At 42.9% G+C, this 26,492-nt stretch overlaps 1 protein-coding gene across 2 annotated transcripts in view; it reads left to right on the top strand.

Moving 5' to 3' along the window:
* PRIMA1 (proline rich membrane anchor 1) overlaps window positions 1-23,970 on the top strand; it is a 55,004-nt gene extending 31,034 nt beyond the window's left edge. The window contains exon 4 of one of the 2 annotated variants that reach the window (XM_075103795.1): window positions 19,547-23,970. In XM_075103795.1, the coding sequence (XP_074959896.1) occupies window positions 19,547-19,646 (100 nt within the window). In that variant the 3' untranslated portion in view covers window positions 19,647-23,970. Of the gene's footprint in view, window positions 1-16,393; window positions 16,491-19,546 lie in introns of those variants that run through there. The other variant, XM_075103796.1, reaches the window with a different exon arrangement.
* The last annotated feature ends 2,522 nt before the right edge of the window (window positions 23,971-26,492 follow it).

The raw sequence follows: 26,492 nt of genomic DNA, 5'->3' as shown, positions 1-26,492 counted from the left end.
CCGGTAGTTAGAAATTATTGACTTCAGTTACACAGAAAAATGGGAGTGGGAGTAATTTCTTCACCTAAATAATATTTCATATTTTGAGTGGAAGAAGTCAAAACCCATAACTCTTGTGAGATACTGCAGTGAAACTGAATCACAGATTGGATTAAATGATGTTTATTCAGCTTTGGGATTGTTTTTTGGGGGGAGAGGAAATAAGTACCTTTCATGAAAAATGTGATTGGCATGCAAAGCAACTGCAGGATTTTTGATGAGCCTCAGCAGGATTATCACAATAGCGGAGCACTGCACGTGCTTCGTGGTTGTCTGAAAATTTATGCAGGATTTGAAGGATAGTATATCCAAGACCATCAAAAAGGGTTAATTCGAACAAAAGACAAGAAGACAAAAGCCTGTATCTAATTTCTTATTAAATTTACATAAGTATCTTTGCTATTCTAGTTTTGCTAAAATTAATGCTTATTAGTTTTGAGGAGTTGGAAGGTTTTCACTCTGTCTACTGAACTTCTTAACAATTGTCTATGGAGTACTGAAAATAGAGTCAAACTGGATTGGTAATGGAGTGCAAAATTTCTTACTTGTAGGTCCTAATCTACCACTGGCTGTTCATAGGGGATTGATCCAATTCCACATGGAAAGTTGTATTTGTTTCAAAAACAGCTATTGTATTTGCCTGCCTAGTGCCAAATTGTGAACGATTTCTGCCAAGGCTGAAAAATATACCCATGGGAGCAGTAACTCTCCCGGGCAACTTGTGCCTAGCAAGGAATTGCTCTTCAGATCTGCTCTGATGCTGGTAGATGGGAGGTACGGAAAAGAAATTTAAACAGACAAATTTAGAGATGCCTTGAAAAGGCTGTGGGAATTCACATAACAAAGTCCTATGCTTCATGTCTGTGAAGAATAATACAGATACTTGATAAAACACCCATTATTTGTCAACAGTGTGAATAGCAACGTATAAGTCAGCTGCTCAAACAGGCATTAGGCTCAGAGAAAAGTGAAAATTCTTCTTAGATCTTATTGTTGACAATCATACTGCTGACAAATGCTTAGCTGAAAACTGCTCAGATGTGGGATGGACAGCTATAAAAGAAAATCTTATTAATTATATTTTTACGGAGTAATTAGAGCATTTCTTTTCATCAATGAGTCCTTCCTAAAACAGCTCCATTAAAAGAACGTCCTAAATTGCCTGGCAGATTTCCTCAGTAGTTCAGGTTCCTTGATCCACTGTAAAAGATACCTATTGATAAACACTGGGAAATAAGATAAGACGCTTCACAAGAGAAGCATCTCTGCCTTCAACACAGAGTATTATCCCATATTGTTTAGCTGAATTGGCTTCAGCCAGTGTGAGAAATCCGTTGCTATTTTTTGCTGGGAGGTAGAGGTGGCTAGAGTGAGGGGATTAATCTGGGTGATGCTGAAGCCGAGAGTCCCTCCAGTGTGTTCCCAGCCTCTAGCACCATAACCATGCTCTGCCGCATCCTTTCTCACACCTCCATCCCACCAGCTTTCCTCTGCAGTCCTCCTCCTGGGCCTTCATTCCTGCACATCTCCTGGAATTGGGATCTCTGTCATTGCGTCTCCAACAAATCTGTCTCCCACCTCCAAGGCAGTGCATTGTTTGCTTACTTATAACATACCCATCCCCTTTAGATGTGAATGTCACCCACTCATCCTCCAGCTGCATCTAGGTTGGGCTGTAACCTTGATATGGCACAACCCTCTTCATCCAAGGAAAGGCACACGCTGATTACCTTGATATAGAAATCAGAACCCAGCCTGAAGACCCCACCTTTGCCTGACCCAGCTCTTTCTTAGCTCTGGGTGAGGATAGCCTTGTGTCTCACCACTGAACAGCATCCTTTCCTTCTTGCATCATGTCAGGCATGGCTGCAGGTGTCAGAGGTGTCCCAGACCCAGTTCCCTGATGTCATGTGGCTGATGACTGGGCAGGGCAACCAGGAGCGTGGCAAAGTGTGCTGAGGATGGCACTATTTACAGTGCCCATCACAAACTGACCCTCAAAGCCCTCTCCTGCTCAGTTTCCTCTCTCTGAAATGGATATCAAAGCATTTGCCAATATCTCAGGGATGTCACTGAGATTCATCACCTACTTTCTGATGAGCAGTGTAAATGTGAAAGTGGAAAGAATTATTATCCAAACATACACTCTCTAAAACCTTGCATGAGACTGTCACCCTCCAGCATTTTCCGACAGGAGTTTTTTTTACCACTTCCTGGGGGAGCAGGGGAATGAGATCCATGTCTTCACATTTGGAAACCCTCATTCTGATGAGAGCCTGGGGTGCGACAAAACCTGAAAGTGCCAGTAAGCATGAAAACTGGCTTGGCAGCAGCAGATGGCTTATATCTTTTTTTGGTGCAAGAGGAAAAACATTTTAAAATTCTCACCAGCTCATCAGCTGAAAAAGAGGTAAACCAAAATAAAAATACCAAGTACATACTGACTATGAGTTCAGAACGGACGATAGTACCAGTTTTACCCATGGACAGGTGTATCCTATGTATGTATCTCTCTATATCCTATGTATACTGTCTATAGTAGATCCTATGTATCTACTACAGCAGACATATATGGTATATATGGTATATATCTCCCAGTGACAAAATCCGTAAGTGTTACAGAAGAGTGTTGCAAAAGCCTAACTGGAATAACTCGATTTCTCTGCTTGTTAGTCTTCCAAATGAAGTGATGTTTATAGCCTGACCTGATGCTATCTATACCCTATTTAGCCTAAAGCATACAGCTCAGCTTAATTAGCAGTGTAAGCATTGAAGGGATGCTGAAGAGTGAAATCACAGCAATCATCTAGTTGTAGGGTGTAGCAAGAGTTAAATGTTTTAGTAGGAAAGTGCAGGCATAGATTTATTTGCACAGAGCTTGGCTGTGTTGTATTAATCCCTCACTTTCATAAGAATCAGATTTGCAGTAGAAAGAAAAAGAAAAATCCTATTGTGCTTAAGTTAAAATCTCATTTACTGGTTTCAAAGGGCCAGACCCAATCAAACTCTCTCATGTCTGCTTTTCTGTAGCAGGAAGAGAGGGAGTGACTGTCCTCGAAGTATCATAACTAAACTGTATTTTTTTTCAATCTGTATAAAAACTGTTTCTCCTTGGATGGTTTGTTTTCCCTCATAAAAGCTAAAACTTTAGAGTATCATCCATTTTAGGCACTAAGGCTTTTTTGTGATAAAATACAAACTAGTGAATTGATGCTTCTTTGTATAAAATAACTACCAGAACCAAGCCAGCATGCTGCTACCTCCATCCCTGTATCTCCCCTGGAAATATTCAGGTTCTCCCAGTATGAAATGGTCATAAGAAATGCTGAAATCCATTCCAGTGGGTGGATTTGATGTCTCAGGCCCAGGATGGAACTAATAGTGAAATGTGTCAATCAGCTTTAATACTCAGAGCACTGCTAGGCAGGTTAAACTCTTGGAAAGATACAAATGGGGTGGTTCTTTGAAGGCTCTTAAAGCAGCCTCTAAATTTCCTATATGTGCTGCTGATGTCTGCAGTGTTGGGCACTGCATGACCACCACGCCAGGTACAGATGTGTGCTACTGCATAGATCAAGCTCCAGAGGAGATGGCATGTGATATCGTGTTGTGCTGCAGCATGGTGATAGCACCCTCAGTTTGGCAGTAGGAGAACAGCTATTTTCTCTGGTCTTGATGACAGAGGGATATTTCCTCTTTTAAAAAAATGTGGATTTTCTCTTAAGAAACTTTTCCATGGCACATCAGAAAAAATTTAGCGTTTGGCACTTAGTGCCAGCAGTAATCAGTCTGTAGCATTTGTACATTTATAGGACGGGCTTAATCACTCATTGGCCAGGGCTCAGGCCCACTGTAAGAAGTGGGACTTTGCTGCTCATTTCATGGATAAGGGAAGTGTTCTGACAACAGCAATTTCTGTAACACATAGCAAGAGCAGATGAATACCTGGTTCAAAATCTGGAATACCTCCAAGTATTTCTCTACTATGTCTCTGTCTGTGAAAACATGCCTTTCTTTCTCTTTCCCTGGAAGACTCTCACCAAGAAGTAAAAGCAAGAGGTCCAAGGACAATTCATAAACTAGCACAGGCTGGAGGAAGCTGGATCATTTCAGTATTGCATGGTTTATGGACTGGACTTGGGCAAGTGCACCATGAATGCCAGCAGCCCTAACAAATCCTCATCTGGTGTAAATCAGTGTGGATTCAATCAGCAGAGCTTGATTCAGTTTAATCAGCTCTGGAAGTGGCTGTCTCTTAAGCTTTTTTTTAACATCTCCAAGCACCTGAAAAATAGCAAGACGGTAAGACTGGAGGGAAGTGGGAAGTAAACACAGTAAAGAGGATTAATGAGAGTTGTTTGGTAAGTAAGCAACTGAGATGGGGGAATGAGGGACCTGCAGTATGTAATCCTGTTTCTGCAGCACTGACTGGTGTGTCAGTGTCTGTGAGGGGAGTAAGATATTTACATAAAAGGGAAAAATAAATCCCTGGCTCTCTGTGTAACATTAAGATACTGGAGCCGTCTCTCAAACCTCAAAGGGGAAAGCAAAGCTGAGCATCCATGTCTCCGTGCCAGCTATGCCACCTGGCAGGAGGTGTTTTGAATGGTGTGCCAACATGTAAAAAAAAACCAAAATCAGTACTTAGTATCTCCAGAACATCCATAAGGTCTGAGATGACCCATGAGCACCCCATTTTGCCTAGGGATGTGACTCCTTGGCTTTGCTGGATTTTAGGTAGAATGGATACCCCTGCTCTCAGATGTACCCCAGGGTTTGCTGCCAAAGAGCCCTCTTGCTAAGTCAGCAGAGAAAGCAGGCTGATGACAGCAAAGTTTTACACAATATACCTTTTACTCACTATTCTAACTTTGTCAAACCATTGTTTTGTATGTGTCCCATACCCTGAGAGAAAGGTGCCATAAATGCCTAGGTATGCACTTCCTTAAATAAGTGCTGAGTTCACCTTCAAATAATAATTAAATGGAAGAAAATATTGTACTGAAATAAAATGACAGGTCATATTTAAACTGTCTTAAAATTCATTGCTCAGGTATTTTCTAGGGTATTCAGCATTAGCGTATGATTTATGGACCCTGTATACTGCAGGGTCTAATTTTAGTAGCGGGAGCAAGGTTCAGACAGTTTTGTTTGACAAAGTGAGGCAGGTGCTTGCAAGGGAAGAACACAGAAGCTTATTTAACAAGGCTAGAAAATGGGATTTGGGGCTGTGGTGAGCTGCTATGTGTGGAACAGTGTGTCCCATGGTGCAGGGGTGTATCTCCTGTTCAGCAGGACATGGCATCCTCTTTGAAGTGGATATTCATGGCATGGCCAATGGCAGACATTTTGCACCACTCAGTCCCGCAAAGAGCAAGGACTGTGTAGTCCGCCACGTGGCCATCTCCTATGAGAAGTGCTGAGGCTGAGTACAATCTAGTCCAAAATCATTCCTAACTGCAAGGAAATAATGCTTTTCCATGTGGGGAGAGAAGACAGAACAGTATCCCAGACTTACTTAATCTCTTTGAAGTGGATATTCATGGCATGGCCAATGGGAGACAGGTCAAAGTGCATTGAGATTGTTAATCTCTTCTGTTCTCCCTGGCATTTTAGAATGGTTTGTACTGAAATGGTGCCTTAATTCTCAGCAGATGGCTGGAAAGATGGTAATTACTCATTACTCAGAAGATAAAATGAGATATTTGGTGGAGAACCTCGGTTAAAAAGTACTGTTTGAGTGGGGGACATTCAAAGGGAAGAAGGTCTATGGGGCAGATCTGTGTGTCTTTGGTGCAATTCCCTGACGTCAAACCAGTTCAGCTCTGCAAAAGGGGTCAACCCCTAAGAAATGCCATTCAAAAAGGAATATGGTCTTCATCAGGGAAACCTGAGAATGTCACTGAGGGCAATTGAAAGAAAGACAAACTTAAAAATTTTGGAAGAGCAAGGAAAAGACAGTCACACTGTAGCCTGATCACCTTTTCCACTGGCTGAATGTTGATGCTTATTAAAAACAGGTTAGGCATCTACTGCTGAGCACCACTGTCCAGGTCTTCTGCCGCCTCTATGTCCCCATGTGTTGCTTAGCCTCTATGCCTAATCATCTCCCAGTGGTGAGTTTACTCCCATCCTTGGAATAAGGTTGTAGATGATCTACTAGTCACAATTTAAATACCCTGAGAAACCACACTTTCTGCAGGAAATCCCATTTTTTAACCATCATAGAATCACAGAACGATTGAGGTTGAAAGGGACAGCTTGAGAACATCTAGTCCAAATTCCTGCTCTAACAGAGTCAGCTAGAGCAGGTTGCCCAGGACTGTGTCCAGCTGGGTTTTGAATATCTCTGCAGATGGAGAGTCCATGACCTCTCTTGAGTTCTTGTTGGTTTTCTTGTGTTCTTTCAAAGGTGCCACTATTTATTAAACTAGATGTAGCTCTGCTTGATGAAAACTGGATGATAGTACAATGAAAATCAGTTGTTCTTCTGAAGAGTATTGATTGTGCAATGATTTCCAAGGTAATATATATAAGACAAGCTGTTGAACAGCTTTACAGCTTGACCCAAGCCCACTGGAGACACCAGAGCTCTGCTCTATTCATTCTGCTGATTCAGTGGCATCAGTGGGGATTTTGGATAGGGGACTAAGAGTTGGCGCTGCTCAAAGTTTTTGAGTGCATCAAGACAGAAAAGGGTTGGCCTCATTTTTAAAGTAGAATAGTGAAAGTATTGCTGCTACCTGTTAACAGGTTCATTTGACAGATCAAGGGCTGATGAGTAAAGTTGATATAATAGACTTTCATTCTGAGATGGCTGAGCCAAGGCTCATGGGCAGTGCTGTGCAGGAAAGTTTGCTTTGCCGTTGCCTGTGTTGGTCAGATAAGCAGGAGGATCTGCTCTTCAGTGCTGTCAGTCTGGGACTTTTATGAGCACTACATGTTTGCATAACTTATTACAGGGAAGGATTTGTCTGTCTCTTAAGTCTCAAGTTATACCAACGTCACATTCTGCTAGGGAGAAATTTTGCTGTCATAAAAGGATAAAATGCACCACTGTTTCTCATAACTGGGAACACTAGAAGCCTTCAGGAGGCTTTAGTTTTTAGCATAAAACAAGTGTTTCAAATGTGGCACAGAATACTCTCCTATGGGTCATTTTCACTTGTTCACTCCTAATTTGTGATGTATTGACAAAGATGCCAACAGAAACCTGTAGAGCATTATCTCTATCCTGTGATCAACTAACTTTTCACTGTGACCAGGAACAAAGTTGCCATTTTACTGTTTTCTACTGCAGATGAGGGTGCCACATCGAATGGGTAAAAGTCTTGCAATAGATTCAAGTACTGTACAGTTACTGCCTCAGTGCAACTCTGTAATAGCCACAGGTGGATTGCACAGGCTCATGCCAGAATCTAATACCCATGCTGGTCTAATTGTATTGGTTGAAATATTCCTGATTTATCCCAGTGCAATTAGAAGATAAAAGTAGATACTAGAGCTCTGAAACATAAAGAGTTGCCAGGCTTACCATGAGGTTTTTGATACATTTTTTCCTGAAGCCATAACTTCTGATGTAATCTGAATAAACATATGATCAGGGTTCTCTTCACCTACTAGTCTAAAAACTGACTTTAAACTCAAGACTCCTACATAAGGCAAAGAAATAACATTTTCTTAGAAATTCATTTCATTTTTAAGGCAATCATAGTTTTTACAAGCTGACACAGGGCACTAGTGGCTGACCCTGCTGGTGAAAACCACAGCTGTGCCTGAGGTGTACCCAGCACAATGTGCACAGACACTTGAAGAAAGTTTTTGGCTTGATTATTTGGGATATCTGAGCTTAGGACTGTGTTTGTTACAGCCTGCAAGAACCCAGCAGCAGCACTCTGGGGTGCCTGGGACAATCTTTTTTATGGCTCGGCGGAAATTGTACCCATGGTAGTGGCGTGGGGGATGTAGATCTATTACTCCAGCTCTGTATCAGCCAGAAACTTCCTCTAGACAATGAGAATCCCATAGGAACCTGCTGGGTGCCTTTATTGCCCACTTTTCCTTTCCATGCAGGACTTGCAGTGCATCTGGAGTAAAAGCAGTAAAGCCTGATTTCTCCAGTGGCTGAACAACTGCAGCTCCTGGTGAATGCAGCAGACACGGTGGATTTGCAGGAGCTCTAAAACTCCCAAAGTTAGAACGAGAAAGCCAGAAAAGTGTGGAAGTGCCCCAACAGCTCCCACACATGCCCTGTGCTGCCCCAAGCAGGCACTGCCCACACTCACTCTGCTCTGTCTGGGGGATGACAAGAAGCCAGACCTGATCATGGAGCAGCTAAACACCAGTCAATCCCCTACCCATCACATGCATGCAACCACTTTCAAGATGCTCAGGACTGTTCAGCACACCTCTCGGTCCTGTGTGCATGCCCCATTACCCCCCAGTCTCTGCCTTTTCTTGTTTTCCTCAGGGACTTGGTTCCTGCATCACCACCATGTTGCCCCAGATTTGACCATGCAGAGGATACCCCCTACCTGCCTGACCTTTTGGCACACCTCTGGCAAGCAACCTTGCCCTCTCTAATTCATGACTTCTGCTGACTTTGATCTTGATGCTTAGCTCTAACCTGCACTTCTGTGTGCAGAGACCCTGGGGAAAGGTAGAGCTTAGGGAACAGCAGGAGCTGCGCTTGGACGTGCTTCCTCCTGTGTAGGGAATCTCAGCCAGAGGTAATGAGGCATCTGACCACAACAGCATTATTTCACACTGTAATTAATGTGCATTATATTCACACCTTTGTCTAACTAGTCACAACTTGGTGTCCAAACAAGATCTCAGCTTTTCCATGACCTAGCTGAGAAAAGGTGTTGATAAAGGAAGGCTCAGGGGTGCTTGTCCCCACCAGCTGGTTTCAGGAGTCCCCACTGCTCTGGCGGGATGTCACATCACACACACTCCTGCCTTGATGTGCTGTTTGCTGCCATGCAGCCACACTGCCCAAGGCACAGAGAGTGCGGACAGGGACCCCTGCACAGAGCTGCAACACTCCTCCTGCACACATCAATCGCTTGCAGCTACCCTCAGGCCCCTTGCAGCTGTGCTGCCACCACTTGTGTGGCTGCACAGACTGATTTCTGCTACCACTGTCCTTCCTTCCCTGCACCCCACCATACTTACTGCTAAATATTTATAATGCTTCTGGGTTGCTAAGCAGCGCACAGCTCCCCGCTCCGGAGAGCCTTGCCGTGAACGCGAGACACACAGTAGGTCAGCGTGGGCAGAGCTGGGTGTGGGAGAAGATGGCATCTGTTGGGGTCGTCCTGCTCTGCCACAGCTTACCTCACTCTGACTCTGGTGTCTCCTCCATTGGCAGGCACGTGGCCACCCTCTCCGGTGTGTCTGAGCTAGAGGACGATGCTCCTGGTTTGCCTGTTTCAGAGAGTTGACTAAATAGCCATGTCAGAGGGCATTTGTGGAGATGAGCATCACAGCATCCATTCTGGCCTTTGAAAAGATGTGCCGGATGGAGAAATGGTGCCCTCTTTGGTGTCTGCCTTTTGAGGCAGTAGCACGAAACCTTATGAAAGATGATAAGACTCCCAAGTGACGGAACTGCAGGCTAACCTGGCTCTTCCTTTCAGTTGCACTGAGCCCTGGGAAGTCAGCAAGGAGACTGGCTGAACTCAAATCCTTCCGCAGAAATTTCCCCCAGTTAAAATTGTCTAAAGCCACTTAGCTCCCAAACTGCACAAAACCAAATCAAGGTGTGTAGGACTTGCTATGGTTACTCTGCCTCTGTATGGACTTGCCCTATTGTACACCTAGAACATGGGAGGGCTGGGACCACCCTGTGCAGCCCACTTACAGTGCGTTTGCATTTATCCTGCAAAGAGCAGGGCCTGGCTCTGCAGGCTCTTCTAAGTGAGTGGAGAAAGTCAGAAACAGCTGCTTGGAAATCAGTGGTCTTACCCTAGTTGGTCGCAGAGACGGATTGCCTCATATGCAAAGTGGTCTAGATACTTACAAATGTTAGTTCATTTTACAAGTTTTAATTTTCTTCTCATCGCCTTGCATTTATTTGTGTTGCAGACACCCTTCTATTAAAGACATTTCTATAATGGAAAATCTGCAGATAACTTTGGTTCATCTGCACAGAAATTAATCATTACTATTTAAATAATTTTGTGGCATTCTATTTAAATCATTCTGTGAAATAGTGGTAGCCTTGTTCTTCTGTATGGATCAAGTCCATCGTTCAAGTTGTCCCCTCTGTTTGCAAGGGATCAAATAGCAAGGTAGTTATCTATATTCAGCAAAAAAATCTGGGTACAAAGTAGCACAGATCATCAACTTTGTTTGAGGGATGGAAAAGTCCAGTGCCTAAAATGGCAATTTCAACAGTCACTAGGTTGGTGAGAGACATACTGTCCTTCAGGTATGGCAATGGGCTAGCAAAGAGCAGCCCTTGCTCATCTCCTCTCTCCGCCACCTTATTATTCCATCCCCATGTTTTTCCAGCACTGATGCCCACCCTGACCTGCAGCACGGGGCACCAACAGCCAGCCAGTTTGCAGACCTGGTAGGGGATTCCTGCACCTTTCCCTCCTTCACTTCCCCTCCAATATAGGCATCTCTTTGTAAGGACAACTTCTAATGGGTGCCTAGCTAAATAATAGTTTATAAATGTCTTTTACTAATCTCACTGTAGCTGAGCAGAAGCAGTATGCTGGTTTTGGCTGGGATAGTGCTGTGTTTTGGATTTAGTATGAGAATAATGTTAATAACACACTGGTGTTTTAGTTGTTGCTAAGTACGCTTACACTAGTCAAGGACTTTTCTAGCCTCCCATGCTCTGCCAGCAAGCTGGGAGGGGACACAGCCAGGACAGCTGACCCAAACTGGCCAAAGAAATGTTCTGGCTGTGTGGTGTTTAGCTGCCTGCCAGGTTAAACCACAACAAGCAGTTCGGTAGTTGTCATGTTCTGTTCAATGTATATGTTTAGATGTGTTGTCTATATTAAAAAAAGCAAGGTATTGATAAGGATTGGTGCAGATGGTCACTTGAAAAGCATGTTTCTCCAGATTGCCTGATTAATGTTTGTTAAGCACTTTAAAGGTAGAAAGTATTGAATCGTGATAGGTGTTGTTCAATCTGTTCCATAAAGACTGGAAATTTTTAAAGGACTTCATGCCAGCACCTGTGAGAATGTTCATGTCTCAGTTTTATGTGGATCACGGAGAACTGTCATAGAGCTGTGCAGAAATGAAGGAGCAAACCTGCAAGTGCATTCAGCTTGTAGGCTTAAAAGCCCAGAGAGTGTGCACAGTCCAGTGTGAGGGCAGCCTTAAATTTTTGTCCATCTTTACACAAGCTCCATGGCTTCGATTTCTTCAATTTAGTGAGACACCAGCATAATGCCACTACTGCAGTAATGCATCCAGTCTGCACTAGTCTGGAGGATATTCACAGGAGGGCTCTGGAAAATGCTACTTTCCTCCCTCTTCCAATCTGCATGAAATGGAAAAAAAATCAAAGTAAGAGAGTATACTGCCTTCATTATCCAGCTGTTACCTATTCCCAACCACCGCCCAGACCTGGGTGCCGTAGTAAAGCAACGCACCTGGTGTCCAGCTCTGACTCCAGGTATTACCTTCATCACTGTGAATCAACCCCAGGGAAACCGAGGCTGCACCTGAAGTTCAGTGAAATGGTTTCTCCTGTTACATTGGTTGTTTCAGTTCCCTGAAGCAGTCAGTATTCCTTCTATGATTCTTCAGGGTGGCAGCCTAGACGTCCTAGTAACATGGGACTGGAACAAGACCCTTGGGTCACCCTGTCTGTCCCCAGTATTATGGGCACTGTGGCATTTGATCTGTTTCATAAACATACCAGTCTCTTCTTGAAGCTGTGTAGTTTTCCCTCTCTCCCTTCTACCTCCTCCAGCAGTCCCAATTCAAACCATTTTTCTTCTGAGAGTAAAAGAACCTTTTTTTGTATCTCCAGCCTAAATTTACCCATGTCTGCTTCCCATTTCTTCCATTCAAATGCCCTTTTCCTCCCCTGGTATTCCCTGAGACCAATCCTATCTCCTCCTTCTTTTCATTAGACTAGGTTGTTCAAGCTTGTTTATTGTCTTCCATAAGAAATTAGGACAGAAATGTGAGCTCACTTCTCTCTTTGATTTATAATCTTGTTAGGGCAGATCCTGTCTAATGCAATGGAGTTACATATAACTCTATATGTTACATATGCATATATTATCTGGGACCTACATATATATTGACAATCCCAGGGTGTTTCTGCATTCCTTGACAGAGCATGGTGCAGCATGAACTAAGTTCCTTAGCTGCCTACACTGCTCTGTGGCAGGACAGGCCTTTGAGGAGCAGGAGCATGCCCAGCTCATCCCCAAAGGGCACTGCCAGTGCGTAGCATACTGCCAGGCATGGCCATGGCTGTGGCCATCCTCCAGACATGTTTTGGCTTTGTTCCAAGCAAGGTGCCTTCATTCAATGCATTTAATATCTTCTCTCTCTTTTCTTTCCCCCCCCAATTTAGTGGCTTTTTGCCAGGATGAAAGGCCAGCAACATGAGCTCATTTTTTTACATTAGTCCCATTCATTTTTTTCCTTTTGTCATCAAAACATGTCAAGGATGTATTCTGCGCTGAGAATACCCAGTGGATAACGTCAGCTGTAATATCCCTCCAGTCAATAAAACCTTTTAAAGATCATTATAGGGAATGCAAAGAATGGATTGTAACGTGAGGGGTCACTGAAAGTACTTTTATCAATTATACCGGTTGATAGTCTAGTATCCTAATAATAAAGCTGCTTCTCTTTCTTAAGATTGGTTTCATGTAGGAGCATAATTCTGAAGTTAGCTTAATTGAAGACCTAGTAGGAAATGTGATTGCATCACCTTAGTCTCCCAGGGACGGATCTTCCTCTGTAACATCAGAACAAATCCTTCTAAAGTCCACCAAAGTCTGTGGAATTACTCTGACTTTGCACTGCTGAAAATAAATGAAGACTAAACTCCACTTCTTAAATTTCACATGTGGCTCAGCAATCTATTGCAATTACTTGCAATCTGAACAGGCCAAATCCTCCCTTCAGATATACCCAGGGCAACTTCAGTAGGCTGGGATTGATGCACTTCTACAGAAAGAGATTTGCCCACCACGTTTTGCAACCCGAGCACACCAGCTCAGGGAACCTCTAAGTGCTGATGAATGGCTGCAGAGCAGCTCCCCACGGATTTATTTTTTTTTCCCCGAGAGAAGCACTCAGCAAAGGCTAGATCTTCAATCCATGCACAGTGAGGGGGATTTGGCTATTACAGAGGAGAGTGAAACTCCCCAAAACAGAAATCGCCCACGTGCCTGCAGGGCTTGCTTAAATATACTCTGGAAACTGGTCAGCTAAAAATGGCTGTGAGGGAGAGCTGAATTAGCCATAAATTGCAGGCTTGAAAATGCTCGTGTGAACAGCCAGAAAAGAAGAAACTCTTCTCTAGGAGATGGTATCTTGGGGCTAGATCAAAGCCTATTGATGCAACATGACTTGCAGTGCTGTGAAAGAGACTTTTACATTTTGCATAATGGTCCTAGTACTGTGCACTTGTACAGGTCTTCTCCCCTTCTCCAAATGTGAGAGAGATGGAAAAGGTCTGAAGATGTTCAAAATTGTATGCTTACTTTCTCTTGTAAATCTTATTTATCAGCTGATCACTAGTTTTGTTTGGCTAAGACTGAAGCACTCAAAGGTCTCTGGGGAAAGAGTGGCCTTTTCTGATTCACAAACCCACTAGACATTGCCTTTCCAAACAGTGCAGGTAATATCATCCAGGTATACCTATAAGACTTCCTACTTTAGAAGAGTAAGTCAAAAACATCACATGTTGGGATAATAAGTAATAAGCACTGGGCAAGACAGTTTTAACTGTCTTTTAGATGCTGGACTACCTAACTTACCAGACCAAAGATGGAAATACAGGGAATACATTGAAAAGCCTTGGGAGACTGAGAGTATTGAATGCTGGTCCTCAACAAACATTGAGCAGTAGTGAGTGCATTGCTGAAAGTTGTCCAGATGGAGCTGCTTTTTATTATAACTGTAAAGCATTTGCTTTGTGTGTGGGAGGTAGTTGAGCCAGTAACCTCTTCCTACGAGGAATGAATAGTATGCTGCTTGTTTTCTGAACAGATAGATGGTCTACATATGGCTGTTAACTAATTTAACAGAGAAAACCTAAGGTGTCAGGGAATTTTCATCATTACAGTTTCTTCTTTGATTTCTATTTTTACATTGTCAAATAAAAATTATCCAGACTGAATTTTTCTAGGCCCCCTGAGACTGTCAAAGTCAGAATGTGACTCTCTTTCCATGACTCTGAAAAATGTCTCCAGAGAAGTGTCCTTCTTTACATGAGCCCCATATGTCTGGGCCGTAGTGCCAGGCTGGCCAACCCAGGTTAGTCAATTAGGCAAGGCTCATGGTGGGCAGCTGCACAAAAATTCGATGGCTATGTCCCAGAAAGCAACCGTTGTCAGTGCACTGAGCCCTTCTAGCAGGGGTTCTGTTCACAAACCAGTCTTAGAAAACAAGTTCACTTCTCCCACCAGTTCCTGTCATGAGAAATGATTCACCTCTGATGGCTGATGGCCAGCATGAATCAAACAGCTGTTAGATGAATGCCCCCAGTACTGAGACGTAAACAGCCTCCATTTAGCTTCTTTATTGTCTTATAAACACTCAGGTTACTGGGAAAGATGGTCCAGGAGTTGAATAACATTACAAAACTTCCATTCCTATCCTGTATCTGCTAAATAAGGATGTTTTTGAACTGTGGCTGTAGCGCACACATCATCTTGTCTGGGATTCCAGCAGTGAAGTCTAGCCAAGAGCTCTAAACATAGCTGCTAGCATCCTAGCCCAAGAGATGAAGCTGAGTGAAAACCTACCTACCAGGTATTTACCCTATTTCTTGGACAGCTTTTGTAATCCAGGAAGATGCTGCTGCTGTTGGACGTCTACTGGTATATATATAGCTTTGATATTTCTGCTGTGCACTGGGGGCACATCAGGATAAACCAATCCTATGAAGCAAATGGGTGCATCGTATAAGACCCAGTTTTATTGAAAATCATTAATTTTTATGTGTTGTTAGCTAATGAAATATTCATCAGTATTGAGAAGAGCTTTGAAGTCATTGCAGGTGTAAGTGTTACATCTTCACCTCTCTGATTTGCCTCTTCCCTTCTGCCGCTTTGCCCCAGGGATCGGCAGGCACATGTGCAACCTGGCGCCTGCTACCACCAATGCAGGAGGAGCGGACGAGCTGCAGTGATGCTCATCAGTAGAGCAGCTCGCCAGCTGCTTATCTTTCTGCATAGCACAACCCTGTGCTGTGACATGCAAAAGTGAGGCTCTCCAGAGAGCTTTGCAGTAGCTTTGTTCATGGTAAGAAGCCACTTCAAGGTGAAACGGCTTTGAGAGGAGACACAATTTAAGATCCCTCCATTTCTCTACTGCCAGCCCAAGGTCACCCCCTCCTAGCTTGGCTGGGTTTCCCTAGGGCCCAGCCTTCCCAGATGCTGGCCCTGGTGCACTGGCACTTATCAGAAACATTGCTTTGGAGGTAGGCAGTAGGAAACAAGTTTGCAACACTCAGGTTTGTCTTATGAAATCAGGTTTTATTCGTAATTCTCATCCCTTCCAGGCACCTTGAAGAGTATGCACACATGGACTGCATTGTGTCTTTTAAACTTTGTTGCGCTTTACTCTTCTGGACAAAAATTCTATTCCCATTTCTAGGTGATCTTATTCTCCTCAAAACTTCAATAAGCCTATAAATAATGAGGCATACTAAAGTCCCAACTAAATGAATAGTCTGCTCAGGTTTTGCTTGATTTTGTCTGAAAAATCATATAGAGAGATTTTCTTAAGTGTGTACAAGTGAGATACGAGGTGAAACCCTCCCCTAGTACTGCACTGCACAACTGTCTTACAGACAGTAGGTCTATACCAAATTTATGCCAGTAGCCAAAACTGGCAGGTTTTGTCAAATATGCCAACTGAGTTTTGTGACTAGACATGATCAAGGGCCAAAAACTCTGTCACCTCTAAGAAATTTTCTAAAGACAGAACATACAAATTATGTTTGACTGTGCATCGTTTCATTGACCTTTACAGAGGACTCTGCAGAGAACTGGTACAAACCAAGATGACAAGCCAATAAGAATTTCTTTGATAAATAAGATTTATAATGTGCTCAGAACATCATCTGAAATTGAAGCTTGCCATGTGTAGTACACTGTTAAATGGCTGTTTGATGCTTTCTTGATTTTAGGACTCATGCAAATTAATGCATGCATGGTGGAGAGGTCATTACAAACCCTGATGCATCATTTCAGGCATGTACTGAGCTGTACAGCGTTGCACGTACCTTTCATTCGCAGATGTATGGCATGAAGAGTGAACCAATTTGTTTGCTAAACATCAAAGCACAATGGGTAGCAAATCAGACTGTAAAGCAATGTAAACCATTCGTTAGCAAACAGCCTGTTTCGCCTGCCACCAAGTGAGTATATCACAGATATTAACAGTTCCCTACTCATTCCCATACTAATCTGAAACATTGCTTTCACCAATGGAGAGCAACCCTGGAGTGGAAATGCATAAATACAGGGACACAGCACTTCAGCTGAAAGGGGGCTTGGAGTATTACATGTAGGAAGATCATGCATAACCTAGTTTATCAGGCAGAAAATAGGATAAAAGGACTCCCCTTGGTGTGTAAGAGGAAAACTTGCATGCTTGGATCTCAACAGTGGATGAAATTCAAAGTGAAAAAGAGCTAGTGACACACAGAGCTAGTGGCACCGAAAAGAACTAGTGCCCTAATACAAAAGGGCAGTTGAAAAATTGCAACAGGCCAAAATGACTTTGCATATCTATATACATAGGTCAATTCTAATCACTGTGACAAGTGCATGCAAGTCTGTCAAGCCAGTCATTTAAATAGCATGACTGAAGCAAGTCTGACCCCAAATCCACACCTGACACACATTTAGAAACAAATCAAGTGAAGGAGTTAAACAGAGCATTGTCCAAGCCTGAAATTCTGTGTCTGCCACAAATAAATAAATAAATAAATAAATAAATAAATAAAGTGCCTCAAATAGCCATTTCATTGAGACGCAAGAAAGTAGTTGCTCTGTTTTGCTAGCGCTAACCCTGAGCAGTTGATAAGGCAGAAGCAGAACCCTGATAAAATCTCCATTCCACTATTTTCAGGCTCTGAAAAAATATACTTGCAATGCATGCTGGTGCCAGTGGTGTGGTATCACTTGCAACCTCTCCAGCAGTGCCTCCAGAGAGCTCTCACCGTCAGGGGAGAGTCTCCAAACCTCCCAGCTCTGTGCTGGGACACCAGCCTGGGGAGGGGAAAGAGCAAATAGCTGCTCTCAAGAAGAGAAATTGAAGCAAAAAAAAGGGGGAGGAAAGGAAAAAGAGATTCAGGAGGACTGAAGAAGTCAGTCTTGAAATCACTTCTACAAAAAAGAAAAATTGTAGATAAAAATGAGAGGAAGACTTTTTTTAACATGAAGAAAAAAGAGGAAGAGTAGACAGGGAAAGAAAATGGAACTGGAGAGGTGCAGAAATGCATAGGAGACCAAAAAAAGAAAGAAGGGCTAAACAGGAGGCAAACAGATAGCATGTAGAAGTGGCAAAAATGTCTTCATTTTTTGACCATTCATAGCACTGACTGTCAGGGTTGGGGGGGGGGGGGGGGGGCGGGGGAAGAAAAAAAAAAAGAAATTTTTGAAAGCAGCAGAGAAGTTTAAAGAAAGCCACACCATTTTTCCTGCCCAGGAAAATGTAAGAGAAGTATTGCCATCAGATTCTCCATTCCTCTTGTCAGGGATGTGGTGGGGTGGATGGATGCTTTACAGTGTCATGAAAGACAGAGCCGCAGAAGCTTGTATCAGATACAGACAGGCACAGCATATTAATGGCTGAAAAAGGGGTTCAACAAAGCTCTTAGTCACCCCTTCCCTTCCATTTCCATTCTCTAATAGCTGGAATTGTGACTAGTATTAACAAGCCTTAACTCTTGCCAGCTAAAGAGCAGCGTAAGACATCACAATCAGAAGTATTTTCTTTGAGATTACAAGCAAAACAAATTTGTCTTCCTGTAATCATTCTCCATAAATCTTTCACTAATACTTCACTGAAATTCAATGTCATTAACTATTTTTTTATTAATTGTTGTTTGTTATGTTAAACAATGTGAAGAACAATAGCACAGACTAACTGTTGTATTACATTTGTTTTTCTGGTACTCTTTTTGCCCTTAGAAGCACCTTAAACTGAAAGCAGTAATGTCTGAAATATCTGTGTGGAAAGCACGAAGCTTTTTCCTCCTACTATGTGTACAGCTTCAGCTTTAAATAAAGGTCACACCACTTTTCAAGGAGAGAATTGTGGGGGAAACACTTACGTGATGTAACATGGTCTATTACGGGACTTAAGCTCAGCTCTGCATTTTCAGAGTCACTTTAAAATCCCAAATAAGATGATGCTGGTCTGTGATGCGCAGATGCTTGTTAGATTTCTACACTTGCTGGCCATTTCCTGAACTCCCTCACAATTAACATTGGTGGCCTTGGCCAGTGTTACCAAATGGTGCCAGTGGCCAGCAAACAAAATAAAAAGGGGATGCTTCAGTGGTTCATGTTGGGGGACTGGTAGATCACAGCAGGTACCATGTTTCAGTCACTAACTCAGACACCTAGAACATGAACATCTGTGTCTGGGCTAGTAAACTAGCCTTCTTTCACAGGCAATGCAGAGGAACACAAAATGCCTTGGGCACAAGGCATCTGACTTATTTTGCATATCCACTTTAAGCTGTTCTGAACTGTGTTTTAAAAGTACCTGTTTCTCTCCATTGACTGTGAAGGTATCTGGGGTGGTGACCACAGATGTACATACCTACACTGCTCAGATGAGTCCTCTCCTAGTGACCAAACATGGTGCTTTTATGATGACTGCTGAGTCAGTTGGGTCCTCAGTGGACATGACTGGTCATCATCCCAGTTCTAATTACGTTGCACTTCAAGGCCCAGGACTGCCCCAATGCAGAGCCTGACTCAGTACCCAAGCCTCCATTCCAGAGATGAAGGTGGTCGTGGAAAGCTGTCCTTCCAGCAGCCTTTGTCTCATGCAGCATACCCACCTAGCTAGCATGGGCTAGCATGGGGAGGCCAACAGCCTGTCAACAGGGCTTAGGACCAGACCCCTCATCTTCCAGGTGGATCATGAGGTTTGACGAAGTTTAACTGCTGTTTTAAAGGGAAAATAGAGAGGAAAAGTTCAGTGTTACGATGCACCTTACATGTCCTTGCTTTCAGTCTGTATTGACAGAGATGATGTTTATTTCTGTCCTTTCTTCTCCCTTGACCCGGCCTATACATCATTGAACCTGGATTCACCTAAGGAAACCAATGAGAAAAGAAGAGAACGGAACCAGTCGGGCTGAATATGCAATGACCTCCTCCCAAAACAACAAAACAGTTGATAACAATGCGGTCGTATAATCCCTGAAATCCCACTGAGGCGCAGGAGGTGGCAAACTTTCAAAGCACACACATGGAGTATGCGAGGTGGGTGAAATAAGGCAACGAAAGGAGCTCGGTGGCCAAGAACTTCATTTGAGAAATAGCACACGCATCAGTGATTCAGAAGAGAAAAGCAGGCTGCTCTTCAGGCTTGCTGCTTCTCCAAAGGAGGATAAACTTGCCCACTCGGGCTGCCCGGAGAAAAGGCCTCACAAAGGCATAAGCATTGCATGCTACATCTCATGAAGGTCATGTCACGATGCCTCCCATTTCTTCTTCCTTGCTTCCCCTCCCCCACTTTTCAGTTTGAATTGAGTGTCCACAAAAGCTGCTGAAATAGGGTCTTTTGAGGAGAAGGTGATCTGCCAGAGTGGCAGCAGCTTATTATAAATAGGTCTGAGGGTTAAGGGTAGGAGGGGTCACCTACGTTCTTCTCCAGCCTGTTCAGTTTTGTACATTTAACTTCATTCTTATCATTCTTATTATTTCATTATTAAAAAAGGAACAAAGTTTTCTGTTAAGCCAGTCAAGCAACCAAAAATTGCATGAACTTGTGACTTATCCCAGGAAATTCATCTGCGGTCTGGTGACTATGCAATTTCCATGGCTGGAGACTTTTCAGGCAAAAGAAATCAAAATGTAAGACTTCAGCAATTAGCATTCCTATTGAAAGAGAGATATTATTAAGAGGTGCTTTGAACATTATTACTTCATAATCAGCCTCCTTTTTTGCATCACACTTTATTTTTTAGCTTTAAAAAAGTTCTTCCTTTGTGAAATGCTACATGTTTCTCTGTGTTTGCATCATGCTGATTCCCCAGGGAAACCCCTACAGGAAAGCTGTTGTTTACATCTTGGGTGAGTATTTGGGTGGGATCGTGTTGAAAGGACTAGCAGCCCTTTGAAGTCCTCTTCATTCACTGATTAGTGTTGTTTCCTGAAAGCATCCAGTATCCTGAACTGAGCCACCAAGGTCACTGTAGGTCTGGCTTGGAGGACCACTTTTGAGGATCTAGGAAGCTGGCTGTGCCCACGTAAACTCAGTCTCTGCCTCTCCTGGGATGAGACTGCCGATCATGCCAAATTCAGCATAATAGCTTAGTGTTATACTTTCTGTGACGTGGATTGCAGACTACTTAAAGCAAAGCTGAATCCACCCAAATTCATTTCACATAGGATCTCAGGTTAGACTCAGTAAGTAACCCTCTAGGATAAAGGCGATGAGACTAGCTGAGACGCTGGTCTTTCCCCACCTCCTGAAAACTTTCCTTCATGTCACATGTATGTCTCCATTTACCTCTGTGCTGGAAGTAGTGATGCAGTGAAAGACAAATTTCCACCCTGGCTTCTTGTCTGGACGTCAAGCTTTGATACCACTTGGTCTCCACATCTGTAACTCCCAGGCGCCGACCCAGTCTTGCTCCAGGACGTGGCTGAGCCCCAGTAGTCACATCCCTCGGTACTGCAACACACTGATGCTTTCAGTTTTGTATAAGGATGTGCCTGAACTGCAGAAATCAAACCTTGATTTTGAACGCATTCCTGTCTGCAGTTGGACTGTTGCTGGGATGTAGAGATTGGCTGATGGTAGAGGAAGACGATGTTCTGCAGATCTTCCCTGAAAAAGCTCCGGGATGTTCAAATCAGCAGTTTCAGCTCAGGCCCATCTGTAGTTTTCTATTACCTATTGAACTGTTGAGTGTATGTAAATATAAGTCTCTTTTCAATGATAAAATGAAATGCTGCTATATACTGGTGTTGAGGAATTTATGGAGTTATTAATTTAGCTGTCATCACTATGTAGAAGTTTAGCTATATAAAATTATTTTTTAAAGGCTAGACTTTCTTGAGAAGTGAATGCAATTACAAAAGTGAAAGGGAATAAGTAACCCTTTGCCCAAGAGTACGATCATTACCTGCCATATTCTTGTTGTGTTCTTGCACAAGACACAGTGATATGTTCTTGGATCCAAAGTGGGATTAAAATGACAGAATTTATACTTTGAGTCTAGTATCCCAAATGATGATTGCCTAAAGCACTTAGCCCCTAAATACTATAACACAAATATTGCAAGTATATTTCTAGAATATTTTTTATGCTATAACATTTATTATGGTGTAGTTACCTATGTTTGCCTCCCTTTTTTTACTCCAGCTTTTTCTGCTTAAATGTGGCATAGTTTGAGACTGGTTGCATGTTTAGCTGAGAGTACAAAGTATGAATGCAGAAGAGTTTAGCATGATATGGGCTCAGGATTAGCACTTTCTCCTAAATGGTGTTGATTTTATTTATTTCCTAACACAGCTTTAAAGGCATGTTTTGTAAGGCCAAAATCACAAAAGGGATTTGTAGCTCATTATGCCCACCCAAATGTGTCTGTTTTTGCAAGAAAAAGTCTAAAGAGATGGTCACCGGACGCTGTCTGATTTTCAGTGATGTCAACAGTAAAAGGTCATCACGGAGAGAAGACCCTGGTGCATGACATAACCCACAAGTACCCCCACCCCAGGTCCCCTGAGGTCTCCTCAGTGGAACATCAGCATTAAAAACTTCATGGAGGGTGGGGAGGCAGGACATTTCAAGGAGCAGCATGCAGGGACTGGGATCTACTTTCAACTCTGCCACTGATCTGCTGTTTACTAGCAAGTAATTTTGCGCCTCTGTGCCTCAATTTACCCATCTGTATTATCAAGATAAAAATACTTACCAGGTCTGTGGCAGTATTTTCAGAGATATAGATGTATCCTATTTGTATAGGCAGATTTACACTATCATTATATCCAACATGTTGATATTAAATAAACCTATTTGGGCACACCATCGTCATAATATTTCATAAACAAACATTCCCCAGTGTGCTTTTTTTAATCTGCTGGCCACAGAAGAGCAGCAGCAGGCAGGCTGAGAGCTCCTTCTCTGCCTCTCCAGAGCCTTTGCTCACAGCACTTGCACAGCTCCACGGCAGGGAGAGATGAGAGATCCTGCATGGGGTAGTTTTGCCTTTAGATTCCTGCCTAAGTACAGTTGGCTACATTGAACCAAAATTTAAGGTGATCTTCAGAAAGGTGCTTGGAAAGTGTACTGGAAGCAGGTGAAAGTCTTCAGAAAAGAAAGGCTAGAAAGGCAGTGTCATTGAAGAATGATTTCTGAAGTTTTCTGATATGGTTTAAGGTTGTGTTTAACACTCTACAGACTACTTGCAAAGCTTTTATAAAGGAGGCTTCTGTGCATCCTTATTGTACTATAATTAAATACAAAGGGAAGGGAGTAGGTGTGATAGATAAGGGCTTCACTAAGCAGTGACCCTGGGTCTGGGGAACTGACAATCCAAAATACTGCTTTAAAAGCATTTAGAGTTTATTTTAGCCACCAAAATATCAGGCATAGAAAGGTCCCACATGGCTGCATTCACAAAATAACCAGGTCCCCAGCAGATGAAAAGATGGCCAATTTCTATGCAGAAGTTAACTGCTCTGCTCTGACCCCTCTGACCACCACCAGGCAGACTCAGAAAGCATCAACTCAAAACTTCTCAAGGATCGCCACTGGCAGATGCAAGCAGGGGATGTACTTTAAGGGCCTGAGCTGCAAAGTTTCCTCAGTGCTCAGCAGTGCCAGGAAGGTGGAGCTGAAGCCCCAGCCCTGCAGCCCCTGCTGGCTCAGACCCAACGCAGCAGTGTGACCAGGAAAGCATCTCTACCTTGGCTAGATGCTGCAAAAACAGACATGGGAAGAAAGAGGAGAGTTCTACTACGTATAAGATATAAATATATTGATATATATCTATACAGAGACCTAATTGTCCAGTCTTGCATGCCATATGGTCACAGCATGTGAAGCGAGTGTGGGCCTCTTGCTCCAACCAGGTCACGACCATAGATGCTGCCAAGCAATGGAGAATCAGGCCTATGGTAGATATGTATTCACAATACTCCCTGCACCTGTACAAACAAAAATGTATTATTTTAAACTGCAAAATAGTGTGTTTAAATCAATGCATGAATGTAAATATTCTAAGATCTGCCTTCTTGACTGTGTACCACATGTACAGATGAAAACGAATATTGTTTATAGGAAATCTGTATCAGTGGTTAAATGACTAAAGAGAAAAAAAATATCAGAATTAATGTTGTCATGTTTCTCAAACAAGCCATTAATGTATATTTAGCATTTAAGGACCTTGCTCAATAAATATGTTCTGTACCAAAAACTGTGTTGCATATACAGATTGTGCAGTACCCTATTTTAAAAAGGCACCATAATTAATTTTTATTTTAAATAAAAATGTACTTGTAAAAAGTTTCCTGTGTCCTGTCAGTTATGTAGCTGAGAACAGAGTCTACATGTTGAAGAGAAATCCTGAAGGGAGGAATGGCTGCAGTGACTCTTCCAGCACTTCTCTTACTGCCCAAATTAACCCTGCTTGCTTGAACACTTTCTGTTCTGGTTTTGAAGAAGCTCATAGCTGCTGCTCACACCTGTGTCTGGCTGGGTTCTGGGTCTGTCTCACCTGACCCTGCAGTTTTAGTCCTAGATATGTGCACTGCTGGTGCTTCATAAACAAAGGAATTACACTTGTATATTCCTGCAGCCCCGCAAAGCTCAAGAAGCCCCATCTCTTTATGCCAAAGGTGCTGCAAGTTTCCCTGACAATATACTCTAGTTTGAGAGTGATTTCTTGATCCTTCAACATAGTACTCTGTACCTTTGTTTACTTTGGTGCAAGAGGTAATGTGCACCATTTTATATTCTAACACCCTGTGTGGACCTCACCCTCCCTTTTCCACACAAGAACAAAAGCAAATTATGGACCCGTCTTTCAGCAGATCAACACTGACCTACAGTCCTAACCCATATCCTTTGGCCAGGATTCACCCCTCACAGTTTTATGCCTTTACCAGATGGGGGTGAAGAGTACAGTCTGTGTGAGGTCCTCTGAAGCCAAGGCACCATCACAACCTGAACCCTCCTTCACAGCAGAGGTCTTCCTTCCCCAGCCACAAAAGGAGCCTAAAGTAACTCCCCAGGGACCACCAGGTGCCTAAGTGAGGTCAGCTGAATACCAGCAAGGGGCGTGGGAGGATTTTATTTTAAATGGGGAGACATCTTGGTTGCCTTTAACTCCCAAGACAGTTATTTCCTAACAATTTTCATTGGCTCCTTGGGAATGATTTCATATCCCAGTTTAAAGAAGCCCTTAAATGGGACAGAGCAACACTAATGCAAAGTGAGCAGGTAACAGTTTAATGAATTACAGCAATAACCATTCTGCCATATACTATGTTATCCAGCAGACTTAAATATCAGGCATGTTTTGCAAAAGAAAACTTCTACGTTAAAATCTCCCTGTGACCACTGAGAACGAAACCACCTCTGGAAGGCATTGGCCCCTGCTTCAGGCATCAAAGCTGCCAGGTCAACATCCATACCTCCAGTCTGCAGCAGAGGAAGAAGGACATCACTTTGAAGAGGAGACTGCCATGGCTGGGAGGAGATTGCTGGGAAACCAGTCAGCAAACAAAGGTAGGGCACAGCCCTAGTGAAATTATGATTCAGGTGAGGTCCCTCAAGTCCTACCAGCAGTAAAAATATCAGTCCAGAATTCACTGCCATTTGGCTGAGCTCTTGTCATGCTTTAGTCATGGTGAGATGATCACAGAAACCAATGCATGGGCATGTTAAAAAATGACCCGAGTACCAGTGCTCGTCAGAGAGCAACGGGAATATTGGGTGCAAATCTGATTAGACCAGAGCACAGCAGAAAAGCTCCAAACCTAAAACCAGGGTTATGTCTTGAGTGTAGCTGAAAACTTCGCTAAATATAAGACACAGCAACTTGCCATGGTGAAGAGCCTGGTGTTGCCTGGTGCTTTCTTCCTCCATTGCCCCATCAGTAGGAACCAGCATTACGATACCAAGAGAGAAATTAGATTATTGGGATTTAATATTATTTGGAGAGGGAGCAAGAGATTTGTAATGAGAGAGATGCAGTGTATTATATGATTTTGCAAATACACAATCATTATCAAGTACATTTCACTGGTTTCATCTGGACACATGCATTGCCAAGGTCTACATCATTTTAAGAGATGTCCAATACAATTAGTTTCAGATTACAGCTTTTTCCATTTCTGAAAGATGCACTGATTCAGGCATGCTTGATTCATGCAGGTGTAATCTTTTCCCCCAAAACAATCAGATGTTTAAAAAACCCACAACTGATATTTTAGAATGTGTTAGTCTTCAGTTACTAAAGTGCTAACATTCTTAATATTAATAGCTATTTCTTTTCTATCAAATTATCCCTTCAAGCTGAGCTTTCATTTAATAAAGATTTCTTAAGGTTTTTTCATAACTATTATGTCTTCAACCATTTTTATAGCATAGTAACAATTGTCGAATTGCAAGGTAACAGAGAAGTTGCCCTTGAAAGTGGCCTGAATATAATTAATTATTTTAGTATTCAGGAAAAAAATACTGGGAATATGAATACCAAGTTTCCTGGCATGTTTTAAACTTATTTTATTTTTGGTTTTAGTTAAAACCAAAGCACTCACTGCCACATTTAAACACTTGTCCTGCTGCTCCTGTCTTGCACCGTAGCACAGTTTGGTATATCCATGGGGATTAGGAATTCTACTGGATTAGACTGAGCATCGGAGCAGTGCCTGTGCCATGCCAGTGTCCTCCTGGCCCAGCCCGCCCTGGTGTGAACACCCACGCAATGCTGTGAGCCCTGGCAAAGGCTCCTTACCTGAGCAGCTAACATGTAGCACATGGGATGTTGTGGCAGCCACGGATGGAGGCACTGACGCCTGGATGAA

This window comes from Phalacrocorax aristotelis, chromosome 9 (genome assembly GCF_949628215.1).
Source record: "Phalacrocorax aristotelis chromosome 9, bGulAri2.1, whole genome shotgun sequence".
Taxonomy (NCBI): domain Eukaryota; kingdom Metazoa; phylum Chordata; class Aves; order Suliformes; family Phalacrocoracidae; genus Phalacrocorax; species Phalacrocorax aristotelis.
Note: the sequence above shows the minus strand (reverse complement) of the source record. Positions and strands in the feature narration are given on the sequence as shown.